The 12428-nt window shown below is 40.4% G+C and overlaps 1 protein-coding gene across 4 annotated transcripts in view; it reads left to right on the top strand.

Moving 5' to 3' along the window:
- Positions 1-11490, top strand: part of FARP1 (FERM, ARH/RhoGEF and pleckstrin domain protein 1) — a 219434-nt gene extending 207944 nt beyond the window's left edge. For 3 of the 4 annotated variants that reach the window (XM_030473637.1, XM_030473629.1, XM_030473624.1), the window contains exons 20-27: positions 915-983; positions 2882-2971; positions 3994-4076; positions 4641-4753; positions 5242-5405; positions 7874-7981; positions 9290-9441; positions 10502-11490. In XM_030473637.1, coding sequence (XP_030329497.1) covers positions 915-983; positions 2882-2971; positions 3994-4076; positions 4641-4753; positions 5242-5405; positions 7874-7981; positions 9290-9441; positions 10502-10583 — 861 coding nt within the window. In that variant the 3' untranslated portion in view covers positions 10584-11490. The remainder of the gene's footprint in view (positions 1-914; positions 984-2881; positions 2972-3993; positions 4077-4640; positions 4754-5241; positions 5406-7873; positions 7982-9289; positions 9442-10501) is intronic. The other variant, XR_003989673.1, reaches the window with a different exon arrangement.
- Positions 11491-12428: the final 938 nt, after the last annotated feature.

Here is a 12428-nt window from a genome sequence, read left to right as displayed (position 1 = left end):
TTTTTCCACCCCTTAACCCTTACACAATGCAGGTAGAGGGACTGGACATATCACAGCAACCCTAAGATGACCGGAGTGTCTCTCTGAAGAGATTAATCTTAAAGTTTATGTCTAAGATACAGGTGATTCTGATGCTTTACATGTCTTTTACATTCACAATTACAAGTAGAATGACCTTAGGAAGACTATAATAAATAAATATAACCCTCTTGGCAGAAGCTGGAGGGAGTGACTGGAAAATGGTATTTTGATGGGTTTCAGGTAAGTGGAAGGGTGAGTTACAGTCTAGTTTACAGTAAGCCCAGGAAATTCAGCATTTTGAAAGTTTCAAGTGTGCTACTTTTCCTATAATTCCATCCTTAAACATTCTTTAGCAGTTTGATCTGAATTAATGTACTGTATGATATGACATGGATAGTACCCAGATAACTCACACTGCCAGACAAATTTCCTTCATTCCTGATGGTGATGTTGGTTTGTGTAGCTGATTTTTACGTCTCAGTGAAGGGCTATGTATGCCATACATACAACAGAAGCTTACCAGTGGCTAACCAGTAACATACGGGCCAACTTATAGTTAGTTTTTACATCTTTTGTACCATGAAAAATACTTAAAATGGAAAGAAGGAGCTGTCTGAAGGAATCTATGTTGGGTAAAGAAAATTTTGCTTAGCTGAATTTTCTGAAAGTGAATGAAAGACTATGGAGGAGTTTATCCTGAAGACAGTTACAAATGGAAAGAAATTGTCCTATAAATAAGATTTTTAACATATATAATAAAAAAAAGAAAATGTCTTGGTGACTGATAGGCAAGGCAGTCCCATGCCCAAGTAGTCATATTTATGTTTGCATAGTAAAAAATGGTAATCTTTTTTGCTGAAGATACATATTTGTTTTGTATTTGTTTCCCACAGGAGTTCATTCGACTGGGCAGCCTCAGTAAGTTGTCTGGAAAAGGTTTACAGCAACGGATGTTCTTTCTGGTAAGCAAGAAGACAGTTTTTCTTTATATAATGAAATGTAACTATAGGCAACTATTAGACATACTGTTAGACTCGAATTGTGAATTATAGCAAGTATTTTTAACCAGCCTTATTTAAGTTAACATAAATTTATATATTAATTTATAACAACCTTTGTAGCTGGCTGTTAAGAACTTACATTTCTGTCCAAACCCCATATTCTCTTTGTAACTGCTTCTTAAAAAGATAAAGCTATTTTTATATGACACCGTGAGTATAATAATAAAATAATACCTCCTAGCACATCGTCTTAAATAAAAGCAGTCTCATTATAGAATGAAAAGTGGCACCAGGGTTAGTGATCATATCCAGAAAAGAAGATAAAGAGTAACTCCTGGTGGTATGAACAATAATCCACATAATGCTCTCAGCGCACATTACAGAGCCAAGTTTATCCAGGGTTCAGCCCACAAGTGCCCAGCATGTTGTTGGACCTGCCTTTACCTAGAGATACATTTTGTGGTTCTCACATGAGGAAAGGTGATCTCCTCCCACCATCACTCGCAGCGTTTTCAGGTTATGCGGATCGGTCTCTGATCCACAAGAACTGTCCAGGTGGTTCCTCCTCTTTTCTTCCCCGCCAGCTGGCTTGCTCCCAAGCTCCCCATCCTGCTGCTGCTGCTGAGCGGGATGCCCAGCTGAGTGCATAGATTCTTTTAGCCCAGTGTTGCAGTTCTAGTCCAAGAAAATACTTCCTTGACTTCTCATATGCAGAAGGTGAAGACAGTGGGTGTGTAGAAACAGCTTGTGAGTGTGCTAGGCTTTACAGGATGTTTGACATTTAATCTTTCAAAAGAGCTAAAGATAGAACAGCTAAACCTACCTGGGTAGGATTATCCTCTGCTTTTAAAGGCACTAAAGAGGAAGCCTAGTGAATATGGTGCATGTTTTCTTGTATACCACAATTCTTGTTATCAGATGGTGACTCCATATTATACCTGTATAAAACATTTAAAGTCAGGTTCTCATGCTGTCGAAGAAGCCTTTGGTCTGTCTCACCACCAGAATCTTTTCAGAGGTAAAATTCCGTGTCAGTATTCCGGGACTCCGAACACGTGTAATCATTAGCAAAATTAAATCCCCCTCTAGTGGCTGATCCATATAGCTGCAGGAGTTACTGCTATTGGGTTGTAGATGTCTGTGGTGAGAGCTCAGCTTCACACCAGAGAGTGTGATTTTCTTGATGCAACTGTCTGCATTGAGACAAAAATCCTTTGACGCAGGTGGCACAGTGAAAATAGGCCATTCGTTTTATGGCAATGCAGGTGGTCGTTTGACATACTTTTGACAACTGCTGCTCTACAAATTGAGATACTCAGTCTCTTCCCCTTGGTATTTCTAACCTAAAGCCATCTCTGCATTAAAACAGGTCTTCTTCTGAATACAGGGAGTAACAGATAGCTACTTACTTCAAAGTTACATTGGACACACCTCTCTCAGTCATGCTTGCTTATCTTTTCACACAAATCAGAAGAAAACATTGATGAAACACCCTTACCTTCCATAGCTTCAAAGTGTGGCAGAGTGTGAAACGTATTGCTTGGTTTCACTGCTGTTGTGGCTTGTTTGTTAGTTCTGACCCAGAGATCTTGAAGGGAGCATTAGAAGGCATCACAAGATACCCAGTGGAAAATTGTGGGAACGTGCCTGAGACTAGCTGGGAAGGAAGGCAGGGAAATTACAGGTGCTAGATCTAGGTACTGGAATATTGTGGAAGCCAATATTTTGGATTTAGGCGTTAGGACTGCCATATAAATAGCCAGTACTGGGAAGCTTTCCCATATTTACCATTCTAATATCTTTTTTCTACATACATACATGCCAACATCATCCTGATAACGCTTCTTCTTGCTTTTTAGTTTAATGATATCTTGTTGTACACAAGTAGAGGCCTGACAGCATCAAATCAGTTTAAAGTCCACGGGCATCTCCCACTGTATGGCATGACAGTAAGTATCATGAGAACTTAAGGGATTTGTGCTTAAATGGCCATTTGTGGTCCCATCTTAATGCTTGATGAATTTCTGCTGGACTGAAAGCAGCAGCCAAGGGCTGTTCTCTGATTCAGAGGAGTTGTGGCTACATTTTCCAGGGCCTGATGGGGGTGTGTTGGGTTTGGTGTGTGTTCATGCAGCCTTCTACTCAAAGGTGACTATATAGCAGAAGTGGAGAAAAAAAGGCATTTGGGGGGACAGCTTCCTTATAATGCAAACTTGTTATGAGATGGGTTCTTTTTAAACCATAAATTTAGCTGTGATTCTTACAAGTAATTCATCAATAATTGCTTATAGACACCCTGTGCAATGCAAGTAAATAGGAGTGACAATCTAATTTCTACTAAAAAACATTTCCTAATGTTTTCAGCTCTGTATCTTAAAGCCAAAGTGGTGGGAAACTGGCAGCAATATGTTGGAGCTCTTGTTGCAATTCTTGTGGGAAGCAGTGAATTGAAGCCGATAGCACCTTGTTACCTTCTCTTCTTACATGAGTTCAAAAATATTTTTGCTAGTTTCAAAACACTTGCATTCCCCCCATGATTTTCATTGGAACTTCTCGTGGGTTTGTATCTACTCAGTACTGTTTTCCTGAGTTAGGTAATCACTACCACTGTGACTGAGTTTCTCTGAACACCTGCAAGGCTTCAAGTTTTATTTAGTGTTTCTAGAAATCCACTCTATTGATAGTCCACTTGGCATGGACTTGTTCACAACAGAACCATGTTATGCTACAGTGTCCAGCATTTAACATATCCTTAAAGCCATGCTTTTGGCGTAAGAGGTTATTGCAGAACTTACTTAATTTTTTTCCAACTTCAAGCCGGAATGTTTTTTCTCAATACCTAGCTCAGAATTGTTGTTTGTGAACATTTCTCTTAGTTTTCCACAGTGATAAGAGCTTGTTCAGTTCACTGTTTCACCTTAAGACATACGTACTTCTGCAATCTGACTGCATTTGGGCTTTTATCTCTCAGATAGAAGAAAGTGAAGAGGAATGGGGGGTTCCTCATTGTCTAACACTGCGAGGTCAACACCAGTCCATCGTTGTTGCTGCAAGGTAATTCAGTGGAGAGAACATACCCGTATAAACCGTGTATCTCTGCAGCTTTCACAGTGGGACAGGTAGAAAACCAGAGGGGCAGCATTTTCTTTGTATTGGTCCTAAAACAATTTCAAAGGCATATTGTTTTGTGAAAGCCACCTGTTAAAAAACAAAAGAGGTGAATGGGCAGAAGAGAGTGGTAACCAGGCGAGTCAGAACCAAACCTAAGTTATTGGGAAAAAAGGCCTAGCATCTTGTGTCTGAATTCTTCCCTGCGAGGGTGGTGAGGCGCTGGCACAGGTTGCCCAGAGAAGCTGTGGCTGCCCCATCCCTGGCAGTGTTCAAGGCCAGGTTGGACGGGGCTTGAAGTAACCTGGTCTAGTGGAAGGTGTCCCTGCCCATGGCAGGGGGGTTGGAACTAGATGATCTTTAAAGTCCCTTCCAACCCAAACCATTCTGTGATTCTGTAATTTATTTATTTGAATTGAAAGTAAGTAAGTAAGTTCAGATTGTGACTATTTCTTAGCATTTGCTTCCAGCCTGTATGAAATTGAATAAAACCTGAATTTTCATTGTTAGTACCCGCTCTGAAATGGACAAGTGGACTGAAGACATTCAGATGGCAATAGACCTGGCAGAGAAAAGCAGTGGCCCTGCCCCAGAGTTACTGGCTAGCAGCCCACCTGACAACAGTAAGTAAATGCTGGAGAGGAGGTTTTATTCACTTTTATCGGTATGATTGGTAATTGCTTCTAAGCAAAATGGTGAAAAATGCTGGCCACAGGTCAAACTGATACATTTGAAGCTTATTTTTATATATATATATATATTTATATATGTGCCATTTTAATGTTCTTGTTGATGTTAGCAGAAAGTTTCACTGAATAGAGAAATGACTTAAGCATAAAGATTCCAGGAACTATTTAACAAGATTTGGGCAGTGCCTGTCCTTGGAAGGTATTAAAAGCAGCAACAAAGCACGGTAGTTAGTCTGTGATTCTAACACATAAAACAGAAACAAACACGTAAAAAATATAATCTATTTAACATCTGCACAAAATTACTTTTAAAAGTGTGTTTTAGTTCACAATATTGTGGACAGAATTGATTTGTTTATTTTTTCCAATTATATATGTTGTTGCATAGAGGAAGAAAGATGCTTTTTCCCTGCATTTCATAGAGTCTCCTGATGAAACTACTGTAGACCAGGAATCTGAGGACGACCTCAGTGCATCCCGCACCTCACTCGAACGTCAGTCACCACACCGTGGCAACACTACGGTGCACGTCTGCTGGCACAGAAATACCAGTGTTTCAATGATCGACTTTAGTATTGCTGTGGAGGTATCTGCCTCAGAACGATCTGAACTGCAGCTCCAGATTCGCTCTTGAATGACAATTTCCTTTTTGCTCCTCCTTAATAAGTGCACTATTCCGTTGTCTCCTCCCTGTTCCGTTGTCTCCTCCTGGGGAAGTTTCAGGCACACCTATTCAACTATCCTCAAAAGATGGCATAAACCATCAGTCAAGAAACACGTATCCACTTCCTTAGTGCATCTTCATAAATTCAGTTAGAGCAGTAATTTTCATAGAAGTAACTGTCCAAAATAATGCTGATGCCCTTTAAAATTTAAAGCAGGGTGAACTGCTTAATGCTTTGTTACAGAGGCATTAAGTCATTGCTTGAGCTGAAAGGATATTGTCTTTAGTTGCTGCAGCCAGTTTTACTTACATGTATTACTAACATACTTTCTTTACCTAGCCATCTTTTCTGGAACCTTGTCTCATTGCTCAGTCTCATCTGCTTTTTCTTTATTTGCGTTTTCCACTTCAAAATGAAAATCCTTTTTTCCCTCCCTAATCACAGCTAAGCCAATTTGATACACATTCCTTAATTCTGTACTCAACAGACGAGATGCAGACACTGACTTTTCAAAGATTAAAATGAAAGACTCCCCATTCAGTGTAGGTTGTAGGATGAGGTGGTAAGCCAGCTTAGGTGTTCCTCCTTCACTCAAGAGACTCTCCAGGGAGCTCTGAGTACTTTACCACAGTTCTCAACAAATGGAAATGGATGCTCAATGGAAATGGTAAAAGGAATCTTAAAGCTCAGAGTGGACTCGCACTCACAGGGCTGCCCTCAGACATCAGGCCACCATTGCTCTAGAGAAGACGTATTACTGATGCAGAATGTAGAGATGCTAAGACAGACATACTCATAGTTTGTGTAACTGCCTCTGTTTCTAAACAGAAGGCAAGTTTGGTGCTGAAATACGACAAAGAAAATTATTCTCTACTGGAAAACGCTAACTGTAGAGCCTCATTTCAATCCCATGCAGGTGGACTTTTTGCCCTGTATACCCTTATGTCCTGCAAGGGGGGAATAGTTCAGCATGGAACAAGGTCTCATATTTTTCCCTAAAGCAGAGGGCTTATTATAAATAGATGTGAAACTTAAACCAGTGACTAATTCTAACAATTAAACATTTAGTTAGGCAGATCTTCTGGTCTGAGATCAGTGCTCATTGTTCCTTATTTTTGTTCCTCCTCAAATGAATGCAAACAAAGCAGCGAAGACCAAACACACCCCGGAGACATACACTGCTCTGTGAAAACATCTTCAGCTCCACTGCTGTTCCATGTGTGGCAGGTTACACTCATGCTCACATCATTCTGTTGTTGGCTCTCACTTCAGCATTATCGTTTATTTTCTTTGTGTCTCTCCCTCCTTTCTGTCTCTCTCATGGTAGAAGATCCTCTCTCTGTCAGTGACTGTACTTCCCTACCTGCTGGACTGATCAGTGATCAGCGGCCTGTTCCCATTTCATATGTCTGCTGGTACCGAATGCAAAGCGTGTCCTTTTATGATATCCTCCAGAGTAATGAGGTAACAGAAAACTAAGGAGTACGCCTGTAACTTAGGGCAAGGAGGCACCAGGCCAGATATCAGAGAAGGGGATGATTTTAAAGCAAAGGCTTTATTGTGTGTCCAAGACTGGTGAAAACAGAACATTTTCAAGACTATTTCATTTGAAGTAGATACATCAGGACCACCAGACTTTGACTGTTAAGCTTTACAGATTAAGTTATTAGCTTCTGCATTATATAAAAAGAATGATGTAAACAGCTATTTTGATCCCTTACAGTCAGCAAGGAATTGGAAGGAATTAGTTCACTGAGAACTCCCCTTGATTTGCAAGGCACAATGATACTGGACTTCACATTGCCACAATGTGAAGAACAGTCTAGTCAGCCAGCCGTTAAATACTCTTACTTGGTTATGTCTTCCTCCTCCTTTTTCTTAAAATATCCATAATTCAGCTAAGACTAAGGTTACCAGTCCTTGCTTTTGAATTCTTTGAAAAGTAAGTTACCATGTGAACTCACTGGGTACTGAGAGCTCAATCTCTATCTGTGGTTCTAAAGTATGTCATAATTTTTCTTTACATCACAAATTCATGTCAGACTTTCTGTTTCCATTCTATTTAAGTATCATTTGAAAAGAGCAAAGAGAGACTAGGATAACAAGACTGATACTTAGTAATGTAATACTGAGAGCCAGCTCAATTAAAAAAATGAAAAAAAGAGTACAGTAGCTTGAAGTTTTTGGAAGTACCCAGCTACAAACAGTATATATTAAAGTACTACTTAGAAGTAGAACAATGCAGAAGAAATATACATCCATTCAACCAAGACATTTTCACGTACAACAAGGTCACACACAACCAGATAAAGGCAGATAATTTTTCTTACGATAATTAAGCTGCAGGTAGCTTTCACTGTTTTATTTGGCTCCTTCTGATCTGTTTCAGAACCAGCTGTCTGGAAATCTCCTCAGAAAATTCAAAAACAGCAACGGGTGGCAGAAGCTTTGGGTGGTGTTCACCAACTTCTGTATGTTCTTCTATAAATCGCACCAGGTAACAGGCTGCACAAGTGTGTGTGTGTGGGGCTGGAGAAGTCCTTTTGTTTTTTCAAAGAGGAGGCAGAGAGAAAAGCATCCATCACTCAGGGGAGCTGCAGGCGAGAGAAGCAGGTGCACTGGCCACAGCTGAGTAGCAGGTGGACCATGGAGCAGAGCCTTTTCTCTATCTGCTTGCTTGGCAGTTGAAGAACACATGCTTCTTTCCTGAAACTTTCAGCAGTCACAGTCTGTGTCATGCCTAAAAGCACAACAGATACCACTGCTGCTCAGAAACTGTGGTGTGGGTTTTAACAAGAGTTTGCTCGCATAGAAATTCTGAGATTGTTACAATTAAAGATCTGAGAGTGACTTACCAATTTGGTTTGCCATTACGGATGCTTAAGTCAGACAAGAGAGAACAGTGGCCAACGATTAATCCATATTAGCAAACATCCCACTGCGAAAGTCTACAACCTGTTGGACTTTCAAAGCTCTGTATTCAAGGAGGACATACATAAACACAAAATAATTCCAGTTGCTATATTATACTTTCATTGCTATAGAAATCCTTAATGATAGAGTTTCTGCACTAAGAAAAAAGTAATAGTAGAATATTGATTCTCCCCCTCTGCCCCACTGTCATGAGACCCCACCTGCAGTACTGTGTGCAGTTTCAGGGCCCCCAGCACAAGATAGGTGTGGACCTGTTGGAGCAAGTCCAGAGAAGGGCCACAAAAATGATCAGAGGGCTGGAGCACCTCTCCTATGAAGACAGGCTGAGAGAATTGGGGTTGTTCAGCCTGAAGTAGAGAAAGCTCCGGGAAGACCTTCTAGCAGCCTTCCAGTACCTAAAGGGGACCTAAAAGAAAGCTGAAAAGGGACTTTGTATAAGGGCATGTAGGGATAGGACAAGGGGAAATGGTTTTAAACTGAAAGAAGGGAGATTTAGATAAGACATTAGGAAGAAATTTTTCACTTCCCAGTTCCAGTGAACATCTGTGCTGTGCTGCTGATGACAAATGATAGGGCTTTATGTTTGTCAGCTTGAAAGTAGTGAATGTTTGAGATTTCAGACAACTTTCTTATGAGGAAATAGTGATGGGATCAGCCTGCAGCAGATCTTTGTGAGAAGGGTCTATAAAGATGGGCAAGCTGAAACTACCAGATAATTAAGTTCGGTGTGATTGTATAAAGCTGGTATATTTTCAAGCACGTGTGGAAACACGATGATGAACTTTAAATGAGTGTGTATCTGTCTTCCATTTTATGTGCTCTTTACCCAAGAGCATTTGACCTCACAGCATTTTCTATCATTTCTTTTCAGGACAATCATCCTTTAGCCAGTCTTCCTTTATTGGGATATTCACTTACCATCCCTTCCGAATCTGAAAACATTCACAAAGATTATGTGTTCAAGCTACATTTCAAGTCCCATGTGTACTACTTCAGGGCTGAAAGTGAATACACTTTTGAAAGGTAAGTCGGTCTTTTGTGAGAGGGGAAGTTTGTAAAATTCCAGGAGATTAGTTAGTAGATTCCAAATAAGATTAGTAGAATGGAAGTTTAGTAAATTGATTCAGTAATAACAGGCACGTAGTTCAGCACGAGAGCAAGAACCCTTCAAAATTCAGAAGATGTTTTCAACCTGATAACTCTAGAACCAAGTGGTTGGGTTTGATGACGTGACGGCTGTGATGTAATCACTACAAAACAGGAATTACCCAGTCAAAATTCATCAGGCTGGCTCTGCGTCTCACACTTCAGCAAGCATGTAAACAGAGCACAGGACTCTTCCAGTACACAGGACTCTTCAGAATAACTTCACTCCCTCTGGTGCAACTGGATGGAAAAATCCACACCTGAAATAAAACTCTTACTATGTGTTTATGCCACTTCAGCATGGAATTTTTACACCTCCCACTGAATTTCAGATGCATGGAAAGCCAGGGAACAGACACTGCTCCTCCTAAATGGCAGTTTGAGGTTGTTCATACTGAGAACTAATATAACTCTTTTATATGACACATTTAACATGCCAAAAATGTTAATGTCGTCTTGTATTGAAGAAAGCTATTTTGAAGTTTTAGCCATGTCAGTCTAAAAGTATAAATTAGGCAAACTGTGGGAAAGAGATGATTAAATAAATGAGTAGAATAGGGAAAAGCACAAAAGCCCTTTCTCAGTTCTAGGAAAAAGAAGTAGGAACTGCAGCTAAATTACATTTTTTTACTCTAGAATGAGGAGTGGTCATCACTTGGACCATCCAGGAAAAAAGCAAAGGAGACTGGGTGTCTGCAGAATGAGTAAAACCCTAAGTTCATGAATTTTGGAGGTTTTAAACCTCCTTTTGTATATGCATTTGGTAGTCACTTGGATCTAGATCCTCTTGCCTTCAGCTAGACTTAGGAGTAAATTAGCAAGCGAGATGCTCCTGTAGGCACTGGAAATAAAACTCTGTACAACTGGTAGTGCAGACTGTATCATCTTTCAAGAAATCCGTCTTTAGAATTTGACCAGTCTTTTGCTTGTCTCCCAGATGGATGGAAGTGATCCGAAGTGCCACCACCTCTGCCTCTCGCACCCGAGCTCTGAGTCATAAAGAGCCTCATGCCTATTGATGGCTAAACAAGCCGCCGTGTTGATTGTCCAGCAGCTGCTGATTTTCTAGAGGACGTTTGAAACTCTTGTCTCCCTCCAAGTTTAGGAAAACTTACACTTTGGTAAAAGCAAAGAAACAAAAATCAGTATCGTTTTGCAGAAACCGTCACAATTCCTTGGCAAAACTGTTTAAGTTCTCCGTATGTTCAGGCTAGCGTACCATCATCCCAGTGGCTGCGGTTCGTTTCATGTCTTGTATTTTGTCATTCTGTGCTGTTTTTAGCTTGTGCCAGTATTAAAATATTGTCCTTATTAGAGTGCCAAATGCCAAAAGACATTTTGTTGCCTCAAAGATTGCACCTAAAACAAAAAGAAAACATGACTTCACAATCTGAACCCTTTCTCCTCTGAGGCAAACACTATTTCTTCTCTTTTCATAAAAATATATTATTTTTTTTTACCATGTTAATCTGTAGACTGCTGGATTTTTAAATGTAGATGGACTTTCACAGTATAGAATATAATTATATATACAGCAAGCAGTCTAACAGGAATGAGATAACTTTCAGATTTCATCTTTTTCCCCAGTCTTTCTACATTTAATCAGCAAGGAATTACTAATTTTCTATCTTTAACAAGGAAACAGTTTACAGCTCATTCTCATTTCCCTTTGGGGTTACACATCCATGTGGTATGAATAAAGTATAGGATTCTTATCTAACCCTTTTCTTGGTGCAAGTTGACCAAACTGTTCATCTGTTGGCTTTGAAAAGTGAATACTACTTGCAAGGTGGAAACTTTTTAAAATAATCCAGTGCAATATTATTTGGGCTGATAATGTACTGTGAATGGTATGTACAAGAAGAAATTAAAGGCTGTGGTGACATTCTGCTGTTTGTTTGAAAGAAAACCTGTATGCTATGAGAACTGCAGCTCTTTGTGATTGATTTGGAAGAGTGTTTTGGTAATGCATATGCTGTAAGCTGAGGGTACCCTTGAAGCCCCAGGTTTTTATCCTGCCTGCTACACCTCCTGGCATGACTTTAAGTTTCTGGTTGGAGTTTCAGTCTCTCCCCCTCTCCTCTGGTGCTCAGTATGCAGAGGGAGCAGCAATTACACCCATTTCACATACCCAGCTTTACCATTAGCTAACACCCTAGCTTGGATAAGCTGTTGCCCCTCTCAGAAGGTTGGCAGCGCTAAGTCTGCTATGCTTAGATGCTTTGCCTTATGTTTAAAGAAACACTTTGTCATGAGGGTGATATAAAACTCCCATGAACGCAAGTTCAACATGCTGGAAATGCACCTATCCCCATTAGGGGCCTCTGAGGAGACAGAGCTAGGCAGAGGGGCCTGGATATGGGAAATGAAGCTGGGACTATTCTACCCCTACTTTCTCTTCATCTAGCTCTTCACTTTGTTAATGGCTTAGCTATGTGCGATGTATAAAATGGCTGACAGCTTTGCTTGCAACAAAAGGGAATAAAATACCTCACAATATGATCATACCTATTCCTGTTTCGAGATGGCAAAGCCTTCTTTGTGTCCCCCATGCCCCTCAAAGATACATGCAGACTCCCATCCAAGGAGAGAGAGGGCTCCTAACCGCTTATGACAAGCAGCAGCCCCCATGGCCAACTGCAAGACCCTCGGTAAAGGGAAACGAGGATTTCCTCATACTTCCTTTGGCTGTGTGGAAACCTTCCCACTCCTGGGCAGGTAACTTGTTGCAGTTGCTCTTCTCCTTAAGCTGTTTCTCCTGATCAGTACAGATATAATGATCCCATGTACCCTACGGCATCACCTCTTGTCTGTTTATGACATGAAGGACAAACTCAGCAAGTATGCAGAAATATCTAAAGACC

The sequence above is a fragment of the Strigops habroptila genome, chromosome 2 (genome assembly GCF_004027225.2).
Source record: "Strigops habroptila isolate Jane chromosome 2, bStrHab1.2.pri, whole genome shotgun sequence".
Lineage (NCBI taxonomy): Eukaryota > Metazoa > Chordata > Aves > Psittaciformes > Psittacidae > Strigops > Strigops habroptila.
This window is presented reverse-complemented; position numbering and strand designations above follow the sequence as displayed.